The sequence below is a fragment of the Rhinolophus ferrumequinum genome, chromosome 23 (genome assembly GCF_004115265.2).
Source record: "Rhinolophus ferrumequinum isolate MPI-CBG mRhiFer1 chromosome 23, mRhiFer1_v1.p, whole genome shotgun sequence".
Taxonomy (NCBI): domain Eukaryota; kingdom Metazoa; phylum Chordata; class Mammalia; order Chiroptera; family Rhinolophidae; genus Rhinolophus; species Rhinolophus ferrumequinum.
Window position 1 is genome coordinate 19,915,481 of NC_046306.1, and position 12,394 is coordinate 19,927,874.

The following is a 12,394-nucleotide window of genomic DNA, read 5'->3' on the forward strand; positions in this document are numbered from 1 at the left end:
CAGGGTGGACAGGGAGGTTCCCAGAGGAATTTCAGGACACTGTTAACAAGCAGGAATGGTTCTTGGCACTTGCAATTTATAGACGAGACTGGTGCCACCACAGGGATTAAAATAACAGCTCGCAGTGATCACATCAGAGCTGGAGCTCAGGTCTGTCTGCCTGCCTCCAAGGCTTTCGCTATCGCTGCCCTACTTCGCTTTCTGTCCTCTCTCCGCTTCTACTGTCTTACCCTGAAACTCCCTGAGAAATGAGCGGATCATTTGACCAGCTGTTAATGTCCCTGGTTCCCTGGACTGGGGAGTTTTGAGGTCTTAGAGCTTGGTGCTCCACAGGTATTAAGGGCTGTATGGGGAGCCCTGACAAAGTCCAGAGCTGGGGTCTGATGCTAGCCCTGCTCCAGAATGGCCACTGCTCCCGCCCCTCTGTTCTTCAGTTCTGCCTCCACCAAGGACACTGGCTGGACCTGTCTTGGCACCAGAAGCCAGCAAGAGCTTGGCACAGAGCAGGGTCGGAGATCCAGATGACTGGGCCCCAGGTGGCAGGGACCCCCGCTTTAGCCATCACTGCAGAGGTGGCAAGCCCTGGCCTGCACCCAGGAAACAGCCTGGAAAGGTTGGTCTCAGCCCTGGGGCTGAAACCAGAAGGCCCAAAGACCACAGCGGAAGAGGAGACATCAGTATGGTTTGAGTAAAGCCCTATTAACCAGGCGATGTCCACGTAGGGCTTGCAGAGGGCATCTGGCCTGATGTCGTCCTGACGGCCTTCAATAAGTGGCTGTGATAAGGGGTTTTCCCAGGCTCCGGCCAGACCCAAGAACCACACAGAGATCAGCGAGTATTATCACAACCAGTAGATTTATTAACCTGGGTTGTGCCGGACTCTGAATAAGGGGTGGGGGAAGGTTGAGAAAACCGTGAAGCCAGAGGAACAGGAGAAAGAGGGAACGGGGTGGGGGATGAACAACTACGTTGTCTTCCCTAGATCAATTTTCTTCTGGATGGCGCGTGCCGAGTGGTAGATGAGTGAATCGATGAGTCCCGCCACTGGGGAGAGAGACAGGGGCTGGCAATGGCCCAGTTCGGCCCTGGGCTTGATCTCCAGAGCCTTACTGGCCAGGCCAGCATCTCCCTTTGGTCCTTGACATGCCCCTCTTCCCCCAGTCAAAACCGGGAGGGGGCGGGGGAGCCCAGGTGTTACACTCCCCATCCCGCCCCAGCCTCCAACAGACGCCCTTGAGCTTCTACCTGTGAACATGCCCCCGATGATAGCGCACACGCCCGTCAGGAAGTGCGTGAAGGACCTGGCAGAGGGGCACAGGGATCAGCAGGCACCCCGACCCCTGCCAGGCCCCGGCCCCTCCCGTTCCCCACCCTCACCTGTGCTTCTCTGTCAGCTTCACCATCATGGGCGAGAGTTCGTAGAGCACAAAGACTCCAGGAAGCCCCTGGTCGCCCAGCAGCCCGTTGGCAACCTTCTCATGTCTGGTCACAGAGAACTGATTTGTCCTCAGCACCTGGGCCGGGAGGGGAGACTGAGCCAGGGCCAGACCTACAGCCTGACTCCCAACCCCCGTCCATCCTATCCCTGCTCCTGCCCTGTGTCTTGTGGCACCTTGAGTGTCGTGGAGAAAACGAGGCCCCATGTTGGTAACGAACACTGAAAGGTCTGGGGACCCCCAAAATGCCCTCTCCCAGCCTAACCACCCCAGCTTCCCCTCCGGTCACCAGCTCTTTACGGTGTACAAGTCCCCGCTATATTTGGTGTATCTCTAAACGGAGGTCCATGGATGAGAAGCAACTCTCCGCGGCTACCCCGTGAGCTCTGGCAAAGCTGGGCCTGACTTCCTGTGCTCCTCAGTCCCATGCATTCTACCAGTCTGCTGAGATGCTGTTCCACAGCAGAAAGGGGAGGAGGGGGTTCAGGAAGGGTTAGGCCCCAGCCCAGGGCGGACGACGAGGGACAGTGAGGCAGACAGACAATGGGCACTGGAGGAATGGATGGACGCAGTTTGAGCAAGTAGAAGGAGCAAGGGCTTTGAAATCCAACAGCCCAGGGCTGCCCAGGGCTGAGGGCAAATCACCCACCCTCACTGAGCCTCAGCTTGTCGCCCGTCACATGGGATAAGAGCAGCACTTCACTTCCCAGGCTGAAGGGACTCGAGTGCTTGGCACCAAGAGGGGCTCTGCTTTCTGCTCAGAAAGCGGACTCACCTCGCCATCGAGCTTCATGTACACTGTGGGTACCACCTTCACAAAGTACTGGAACATCATGGAAGCTGCAGGGAGAAGAGAGCACTGGGCATGGGTGCCGGGCAGGGCTTTGGGAGCTGGGGGCTACCTCCCAGGGGGGTACCTTGAGGGGCAGTGACGTTGGTGCGGTCCAGGGGGTTCACAATGCCCGGGTAGTCCTCCCCAAACGACAGGTGCCGGATGTAGTGGGTCATGTTGATCTGTAAGCAACACCAGGGCCCGGGCCTCAGAGCATGAGGCCCCAGCAGGCCCCACGCCACCAGAAGCTCCACAGGACAGTAGCACACAGGGACGCCTGGGTCTAGGGAGCAGATGTATGGAGCTGGGGGGGAGGGAGGGAAAGAGGGAGGGTCCCTGTCTGGGAGCATCTGACCGGGACAGGCATCTCTTTCTTTACAGAGTCTGTGCGTTCCTGGGGCTCTGGAGTTTGAGGTTCCGGAGCTGCGTCCATACCTCAGGCAAACGGACTGGGCAAGGGCCCTTTGTGGCAGGTGCCAGCTTCCCCTGAGGTCTCAAGCCAGGGAAGCCTAGGCTGGAGGAGCCACAGATTGCCCAGCTCTGGCCCCCGTCTTGCTCCAGTCTGTATCAAACTCAGCCACTGGAGGGATGTTTAACACTATGCAAATCTGATTACGTCACGACCCTGGCTAAAGCAGGCTAGCAGCCTGAAACGGCTATCTCCAGCCTGCACAGATCTCAGTTCAACGGTCACTCCCAGTTACTCAACCCTCAGGCTAGATCCCGTCAGAATGGGGTATAGTTCTCTTTCTCTGCGCCCCCACCCCAGGATGTCCCTACAGAGAAACGAAGGCAGCACCCATCTCCCACCCCATCCGCCCTCCATGGTTTCCAGCTAGTACGTACGTTGTCAAGGCCGAAGCTCTGCAAGTCGTGGACTAGGAGAGAAAGGGGAAGTGTCACCAGGCAGAGCAGGAGAGGCTACCTGGCTCTCCAGAGCCCTCACTCGGGCCTCCTCACTCCTCCGGCTGAAGTGTGACCTGCCCGACTCTTTTCTGACCCCTCGTCAGCCCCCTGCCCTCCTCCCTCCCACCAAGGCCTTGCTGGAGGGCAGCAAGAAAGGGCCTGCCTTAGGCCTGGGGATCGTAAAAACACAGACCCCAGTTCTTCCCTGACGTACAGGAGCCTTTTACGGGCATCAATCCAGGCCTTCACTCCCACCGAGGCCCTGCTTGCACCTCAGGAAACAAAACCCACTGACTTCGGTCTCTCGTTAAATAGAGCCGATAGCCCATCATCGAACCCCAAAGTGAGGCGGGACCTGAGAATGCTATCCAAGCTTTTTCCCTGACTCCCCTACCCCCACCTGCAGAGCCCCTGCAAAGGAAATCCTATGGGTTCCCTGTACCGTCTGTCCCACAGTAAGTTCTTCCAGCCCTCTGACCTTGACCCTCCTGCTGCGAGGAACCCCATGTCAAAGATATGTCCCAGTGCTTTTCAGTCACCCAGCAGCCAGGCCAGGGAAGGTGTCAAACCTAGGCCCACCCAAACCTCCCCCCATCCTGGGAGGTAGGCTGCCCCCCAGGGGGCAGGGCCACTTACTCTCCACAGCATGTACTGCAGCATGGGGGAGGGAAGGGGAGAGAAGGGAGGGAGAGAAAAGAGGTTCAGAGCTTCACAATGAGAACTATGGAGCAAGATAAGTGGTAGAAGGGAAGACTGGAATATTCTTGCCTCAGGAGCAGGGTCTGGACCCAGCTAACAAGGCCTCTTCCTAGTTGAACGGAGCCCTTCCCTGGCCAGGAAAGAGGGCAAGAGGGCTTGGGGGTAGAAGTATGGTGGCCTAGGAAGACCAACAGACGAGAGCCCAAACAGCCCCTTTCCTAGTTGTGACCTTCGTCAAATCACTCGCCCTGCCTGGCTCAGTGATCTCCTCTGCACCTGGCTGTCCTGAGGACCAGGTAGAATCTAAGACGGAAAAGGACTTGGTAAAACTTTATAATCTTTCCTCCTCCCCTGTCCAAATCAACCAAGATGTCAGGAACTCGCTCCCTGGCCTTCGACTCAGCCAGATCTCTGGCCTTGGGCAACCATGGCTTTGTGCTTTGAACATCCTTCCAGGAGACAGAACACCCTTTGTCTTGGGCGCCCGACTGACAAAAGCCCAGGAGGTGAAGCACAGACGCTGCTGCCATCCCCAGCCCACCTCCTGTTGAGCGCCCTGTGCCCACAGCTCCACACTGACCACGTCCCCTCAATCCCAGTGAGTGAGTGCACCCTTCCCCGGCCCCCTCCAGAGTAAAGGGGGGACCCACCTACCTGCCCCTCTCCCATACTGTGCTGACGACTAGCAGGTCTGTCTCCGCTGGGCCTGTACTCCTGCTCCCCGTGGTCACTGGGCAGCTCAGGACTGCCAGGTCATTTCTCAGGCTCTGCACTCTTGTCACCACGTGGTTCTGTATGTCCCCTAAGGTGATCCCGACTCCCATCCCTCCTAGACCTTCTGTGGGTCCTGCTACTCATCAGCAAAAACCCCACATGTTCAACCTCCAAATAGTCCTCTCATCTCCTTGCTCCAACCAGAGCCTGGCTCTCCCCAGAAGGCACTATTTCCCTTGCAGCGCCGAACGGGTGACTACTCTCCCACACACGTCCTCCTCCTCATTCCTGAAGGCCCCTCCCAGATCACTACCCCTCGATCTTCTCGAACAATCCCCAGCTTTGCAGCTCATAGCCAACTGTACCACCACCACGCAGCCCTACTTGTTTTAGTTACTCAGAGCTCCACACAGGTCAGCCCTCCCACACCGCTTCTCAAAGGTGTAGCCTTTGGCCTACACTGGCCACCAGTGTACACCTAAAGCCACTGGCCACCACTCTGTCTTATACGATCCTGTCACAATTTCTGCTGATTTCCATGTCACCCCTGGTGATATCTGTATCACCCCGCTGCGCGGTCTGCCTTTCCTCCTGTTGCCAAGTTTGAGCTTTCTACACTTTCGAGGGACTAGATTCTGTTTTCGTTTTCCTTCTTAAGGTCCTCACTCCAATAATTGCCCCTCTCATCTCTGGGGCATCACTTTTTCTCTGTTTAGTAGATCATTTCTGACAGGATCACATGCTGCCACATCACACATCTTACAAAACCGTCCCTTGAGCTCTCTTCTTCTCCATCTACCCTCACCTCCAGGGTGATTTCATCAGTCCTATGGGTTTAAAGATGCTGATGACTCTAACATTTGATTCCCCAGGCCAGGTCACTTCCCTGAACTCCAGACTTAAACAGCTAATTGCTAACTTGGTATCTGGAATCTGATTTAGGCGTCTGGCTCCTCAGCCTGTGCTCTTAACTGTTGTACTAACCTGCTGCCCTGAGATGAGGGGCCAGGGACAAAAAAACAGGCAGGTAAAGGGGCACGCAAACTTGCCAAGGTGTCCAGGGCCCAAGCCTCCCGGCTGATGCATCACTCACCATGCACATGGGACTGCTGGAAGCTCTTCCCGGGGGCAAAGTGGAAGTTTCCAGCCACCTGTAGGAGATATTCCCTCTCATTCTCCAATTCTCCCCTCCCTTGGTCTCCTGAAGGCCCAATGGACCCTCGATTCACAGAGTGGGGCCCGCCCACAGCCCAGCGGGCCGTGCGCGGCCTCAGTGCCCCCGGTACCTTGTTGACTTCCAAGAAGCCATACACCTGGCAGCCTTCATTCTTCTGCTCCTGCATCTTCTGGCTGAAGCCCTCTCGCCGGCACTGCTCGATAGTGTCTGGGTTCTTGAAGGCCCAGCCTCGACGGCGATACGCCTCTCGCACATCCTCACAGGTGTTACAGCACCTGGAGGAGAGGGGCAGCAGGGGAGACTGTCAAGGAGACACGAAAACCGTGCTGGCACCGTGGGAAATAAAGACTGAGCAGGTCTGCCCGCTCATGTAGCCTCCGCCAGCCTCATCCCTGACCACCAAATGTTCTCAAAGGGCGTTTCCTCAGTGGCAGCAGAACTGTTAAAAATACATACTCCCATTCTGTTTGGGGTGATGAAAAGTTTTAGGACAGCGGTAATGGTTGCAATGCTATGGATGTAGTTAGTGCCACTGAACTGTACACCTGAAATGGTTAAAATAGGAGATTTTATGTCACATATATTTTACCACGATAAAAAATATGTGAAAATACATACTCCTAGGACCCAGCCCAGACCTGCTGAATCAGCCTCTCAGGGATCAGGGCCTGGGAAACGTAATACAGGTCCCATCTATCGAGGGCTTAATAATCTGAGCTGGGTCTTCCATCTCCGTGCTTTACATACAGTCTACATTCAACCCTGAGAGGCTCGTACAAGAACGGTGTTATAATCATCCCCCTTTACAAGAGCAGAACTTGTGGGGCTCGGCCCAAGGACACCTGGGTGGAACTAGGTAGTTGGTCTCCAGAGACCACTCTGAACCAGATCAGGGACCATTTCAGCCTCGTCCGCAGCTTTGCAGGCCTCAGGTAGGGCCTGGGCACAGAGCTTCAATCACTCACACCAATGATCGAGGCACGTACCCCATGCCCTCTAAATTCTTGGTCCAATCTCCCCACCTGACGGAGAGTCCGCCAGAGGCTAAGGATGGCTGACAAACACCCGGAGCCACGCTCCCCTCAAGCCCCGGCCCCGGCCCCAGGGTCTGGCTCACTTGATGTCTTCTGTCTCAGCACCATAGCAGCTCTCACAGCGATCAGGGTCCAGGGAGTCAGGGTCAAACACTTTCACCTCGACTTTCCCGAGCTCTAAGGAGAGGGCGGAGGCGGGGCATCAGCTGGGGGCAGACACACTGAAGTCTACACTCCCAAGCCCTGCACAGGTCTTTGGGCCTGTGACTTGGGACTAATAAGAGTTATAATAATAGCTAACATTTATATAGGGCATACTGTGTCAGGCACTAAGCACTTCTACACATTATTTCGTTTAATAATAGTAGTAGTAATAAAACAATGACAGTAAATTCTAAATGTCAGCTGGGTGCAGGGTGCTGTACTTTATGTGCAGCATCATCTCCTTTCATCCCACAGTGACTCTACGGACGTGAGGTTATTATCCTCCTCATACGTGAGAATATGCTGAGGCTCAGAGAGGAGGAGTGATTTTGCTCAATACAACATAGTAAGTGGCAGATTTCAGCTCTAATTCCAAAGTGTATGCTCTGAAGCGCTTTGCTATTGTGCTTCTCAGACCTCTCTTCCCGCCTGGCTCCCTGCCTCTCTACCTGTCCAACACTAAGTGGGGATTTCAGTATTCAACACCCTGACATCCCGGCAGTCTGTCAGCCCACCTCAGCCACCCCTTTCCATGCTCATACCTAGCCTCTGTCACCACCAATGACTTCAAACTTTCTAAAACTCGGTTTCAAGTATCCCAGCCTTCCACTGGGATTCCTTATTCTCCCAGTTCACTATCTCTGGTGCACAGACTACACCAATTCTTTGACACCACTGACACTATCACCGCTTCACGTCCTCATTTCCCTACGTCAAGTCCATGGTCCAACTGGGGAAAGGACAGTCTCTTCAACAAATGGTGCTGGGAAAACTGGATATTCACATGCAAAAGCACGAAACAGGACCCCTGTCTACACCATGAACAAATAATGGATTAACGACTTAAATGGAAGACTTGATACCATAAAACTCCTAGAAGAAAACACAGGGAAAAAGCTCCTGGACATTGGTCTTGGCAATGATTTTTGGGATATGACACCAAAAGCACAGGCAACAAAAGCAAAAATAACACAAGTGGGACTACATCAAAATAAAGTTTCTGCACAGCAAAAACAATGAACAAAATGAAAAGGTAACCTACAGAATGGGAGAAAATATTTGCAAATGATGTATCTGATAAGGGGTTAATCTTCAAAATATATAAGGAACTCATATAACTCAACAGCAAAAACCCAAATAATCCAATTAAAAATGGGTAAAGGACCTGAATCGACATTTTAAAAAAAAATACATACGAGTACAGACGGTTAATAGGTACATGAAAAGGCACTTAACATCATTCATCATCAGGGAAATGCAAATCAAAATCAGGAGATATCACCTCATACCTGTTAGAGTTGCTATTAATAAACAAAGATACAAAAAATAACAAGTATGGGCGAGGAGGTGGAAAAAAGGGAACGCTGTGCACTGCTGATGGGAATATAAATTGGTACAGTTATTATGGAAAACACTATGGAAGTTCCTCAAAAAATTAAAAATGGAACTACCATATGTTCCAGCAATTCCATTTCTGGTTATATATCCAAAAAAATTAAATCAGTATTTCAAAGAGATTATCTGTAATGCCACGTTCTTTGCAGTATTGTCAGAATAGCCGAGACATGGAAACAACCTGTCTATCAACAGATGAATGGGTAAAGAAAATCTGGTATATGTAAACGGAACATTATTCAGCCATTAAAAAGTAGAAAATTCTATTTGCAACAACCTGGAGAAACCTTGAGGACATTATGCTAAGTGAAATAAGTCAGAGAAAGACAAATATTGTATGATCTCACTTATGTGTGGATTCCAAAAAAGCCAAACTCATAGAAACACAGAGTAGACGGGTGGGTGCCAGGGGCTGGGGGAAAGGAGCGATGAGTTTGTCAGAGTACAAACTTCCAGTTACAAGATAAGTGAGTTCTGGGGATCTACTGGTGACGACCGTTAACAATGCTGTATTGTACATTTGTATTACAAGTTGCTAAGAGAGTAGATCTTAAAAGTTCTCATTTTACACAGAAAAATGGCAACTATATGAGGTGATAAATGTGTTAGTTAACATTGTGGGAATCATTTCACAATATATACGTACATCAAATCACACATTAAACTTACATAATTTATATTTCAACTGTATCTCCACAAAGCTGGGAAATAAATTCCACGGTCCACTGTTGTTAATTATTCTCTTGTACATAACCATGACTCATTAGTTCCTCTTTCTCGTCATTGTACAAGCCTAACAAACCTCAAACCTGTTAAATTCAACTCTGACTGCTTGCCTGTGCCTCCCTTACGAATCCCTGGCCATCAGACTTCATTTCACTAATCAGTTCGCTCTCCCATTCTTTGAGATGACCAATTTATATATTTTCCTCTCTCCTTAAGGCTTCCAAAATCCCTTCCTCTTTCTTCATTCTTAGCTAATACCTTGCTCTCAATTTCCACTAAGAAAAGAGAAGCAACAGAATCTCAGTTAATCTCAACACTAAACCCACCCCCACTTCCTCACTCTCCTCCAGCCCTCCCCCACCTCTCTGCTCTCTTCCAGCAAAACTCCTGAAAGGGTCATCTATATTTGTGTCTCCACATCCTTTTCTGCTCTTTGATTAGATTTTCATTCCTAAAAGTATCAAAACAATTCCTTTCAAAGTTTCCAGTGACCAGGGTTGCCAATTGCAATGGTCAATTCTCACTCATTTTACTGGACTATCAGTAGCTTTTGACACAGTTGCTCACTCTCTCTTCTTGAAACTCTTCCTCTAGTTGGTTTTTGGTACATCTCTTGGTTCTCTTCTACCTTAATGGTAATCCCTCTCAGTCTTCCTTCCTGGGTCCTCATTTCCTGACTTTTAAATATTGGAGGAGCTCAGGGTACCATCCCTCAACTTCTCCTCTACCTACTTTCCCTTCCTAGGTTTTATCATTTAGTCCAATGGCTTTAAATACCATCTACATTCTGATAACAGCTATTTATTTCTCCAGCCCTCCTCTAAAGTCTAGACTAGTACATCTAAGTACCTCTTTGATATCACTAAGATATAAAATGGGCATGCCAAATTTAACATGCCTCAAACCTGAAATCTCCCCCCAAATCCTGACCCTCCCCTGTGGAACCACTCTCCACGATGTTCCCAATGATGCCCACCTCCTGGTACTCACACCCTTATGTATTCCCCTTCCACAATGAATAGGGCTGACCTGTGTAACCATTAGTGTATTGCAGAAATATTCTGCAACTTCTGAGGCTAATTCATAAAAGAAGTGTGGTTGCCACCTCTTTCCTGGCTCCCTTGCACAGGGCGAAGCCAGCTGCTATGTTGTGAGGACGTTCAAGCAGCCCTACTGAGATGAGAGGCTCATGTGGTGAAGGCACTGAGGCATCTTGCCAACAGGCATATCCGTGAGCCCTTTTAGATGCAGATCCTCCAGCCCCGGTCAAGCCTTCAGATGACTACAGCCCCAGCCAACAGCTTGACTGCAATCTCACAAGACCTGAAGCCAGAACCACCCAATCAAGCCACTCTTAAATTCCAGACCTACAGAATTGAAAAACCAAATGTTTGCTGTATTAAGTCACAACTTTTGGGGCAATTTGCTGCACAGTAGTGAATATATAATATTTTCCCACCTCTCCCCCTCAAAATCCTCTTCCCCCTCTGTGGTCATTCCTATCTCAAGTCATTCATTTGCTCAGGTCAAAAGCCTTGGAATTAAAGCCTTGACTGCTCTCTTACACCACATCCAAATCCTACAGCAAATTCTATTGGTTTTACTGGTGTTCAACACTTAAATGGATGATAAAGCTCACCAACACAGCAATGCCTAAGGTATGAAAAGTCATAGCTTTGAAGAGGGTTTAGTATAGTGGGAAACTGAGTCAATGGAGGCATTGGGAGGCTGCCTAGAGAGAGGAAAAGACACTAAAAGTGAACAGCCACTCTACTCTACTAGACATTGTACACATATTATTTCATTTGATCCTACAATTCCCATGTGGTGGGTACTATTGTTTGTCACCCCTTTATAGCCGAGGTCACAGACTGCGAGAGACAAAGCTACATCTGAACTCAGGTAGTCTAACTTGAGAATGTAAACTCTGAAACCACCCGACATTCCAAAAGGGAACAGCATTAAGGGCTGAATTCAGCCAATGAAATGGGAAAGCAAACACCCAGAGAAGCTTGGGTCCACCTAGAAGAGTTCTGCCAAGGCAACAGCACATAGATCCTATCCTCAAACTTAGGACTCACACCATGATAGGCAAGGATTGGGGACCTCTGAGAATGATAGACAGGCAGAGTACTCTGCTCAATACAGAGAAGTTAGAAGCTGAATGTCAGCCTACTCTGATTAATAGCTCAGGGACTCTAGGCAAGCCACTTGACTTCTCTGGGTCTTAGCTCTTCACTGGTCACTGGGCCAGCCACAGCCTACTTGCCAGAAGGAAGAGCTTGGGCATGTCCCGCTCTCATGTCCAGATCTCATCTGAGATCTGGCCCCCTCCCCCAATTACCATGCCGCTCAGCCTCTGAGCTCACGGGGATGCCATCCTTATCAAGCCTTTGCTTGAACAGGTTGTGTTCCACATCCAGCTGCTGCTCCCCAGCCACATCCATGGCATCGATGCTCAGATCTGAAAGCAGGAAGTCAGGGTTAAGGTACTGGGATCCTAGAGGCAAAGGAACCTGGGTTTTGGAGGGTAAGGGCATGCTGGGTGTGTCTTGGGGCAGCAGTGGGTTGGGGGAAGCAGGTTGTCCTGGGGTCCAGTCCAGAACCTAAAGGCTGGAGTTGTGAATCTGGAAGCCCACCTGAGAATCCAGGACTTCCAGCTCCCACCTACGGTAAGGTACTCACAGGCACAAGGCATGTGCGGGAAGAATACATCGATGTTGATCTTCAGTTTATCTCCCCGTGACTTGTCCACGTAGAGTTCAGGATGCACCTGGGGCAGCACTACCTCAGTAAGATGTGACCTTATGCCTCTTTTCCCCACTCCCATCCCTGAAGATCCTTTTCCTAGAAAGTAAGGCCCCCCCACGCACGTCCTGGGCCCCACCACTGACCTCTGTAGTTAGGTAATACTGCAGCTCGGACAGGAACAGTAGCAGCATGAGAAGGCCACTGACAATGGTCACTGCAGGGCAGGGAGCGAGGGTCAGAATGGCTTCTGTTCAGCGCCCTCAGCCCCTGGCAGGCCAGACACTCTAGGAGCCTCGGCCAAGCTCCAGGGCACCCCTCTCCCCGAGACCCGGTCCCGGCCGCCACCTACCCGTGGCGCCCCCGCAGGTCTTGACACGGAAGTCCTCCAAAGTCTTAGGATAGGCATCGAACTGCTTCAGCTTCCCCAGCGCCTCCATAGGTACCAGCCGGAAAGGGGATGCCAGCCAACCCGCCCCTGCGGCCTCCCGTTTCCGATCCGGAGCTTGAACCACGCCCCCCC

General features: G+C 51.3%; 1 protein-coding gene across 2 annotated transcripts; it reads right to left on the bottom strand.

Moving 5' to 3' along the window:
• Positions 1-836: 836 nt before the first annotated feature.
• Positions 837-12,388, bottom strand: ERGIC3 (ERGIC and golgi 3). Of its 2 annotated transcripts, XM_033095333.1 has the most exons (14): positions 12,224-12,388; positions 12,018-12,088; positions 11,809-11,896; positions 11,468-11,587; positions 6,882-6,975; positions 5,874-6,039; positions 5,681-5,738; positions 3,811-3,825; positions 3,115-3,146; positions 2,354-2,450; positions 2,212-2,276; positions 1,378-1,514; positions 1,246-1,301; positions 837-1,044 (listed from the first exon to the last, which is right to left on the bottom strand). In XM_033095333.1, the coding sequence occupies exons 1-14, from the start codon at positions 12,309-12,311 to the stop codon at positions 965-967; spliced, it is 1,167 nt and encodes a 388-aa protein (XP_032951224.1). In that variant the 5' UTR covers positions 12,312-12,388; the 3' UTR covers positions 837-964. The 2 variants fall into 2 exon arrangements, with proteins under 2 accessions (XP_032951224.1, XP_032951225.1); XM_033095334.1 differs by lacking the exon at positions 3,811-3,825.
• Between the last annotated feature and the right edge of the window lie 6 nt (positions 12,389-12,394).

Excerpts from the sequence above, each read along its gene's own strand:
- ERGIC3 (XM_033095333.1), bottom strand. The coding sequence starts at position 12,311 with ATGGAGGCGCTGGGGAAGCTGAAGCAGTTCGATGCCTATCCTAAGACT. Across the intron at positions 11,588-11,808 it reads CCCGCACATGCCTTGTGCCT|ATCTGAGCATCGATGCCATG; the intron begins GTGAGTACCTTA and ends TCCTGCTTTCAG. Across the intron at positions 6,976-11,467 it reads CTCAGAGGCTGAGCGGCATG|AGCTCGGGAAAGTCGAGGTG; the intron begins GTAATTGGGGGA and ends CCCTCTCCTTAG.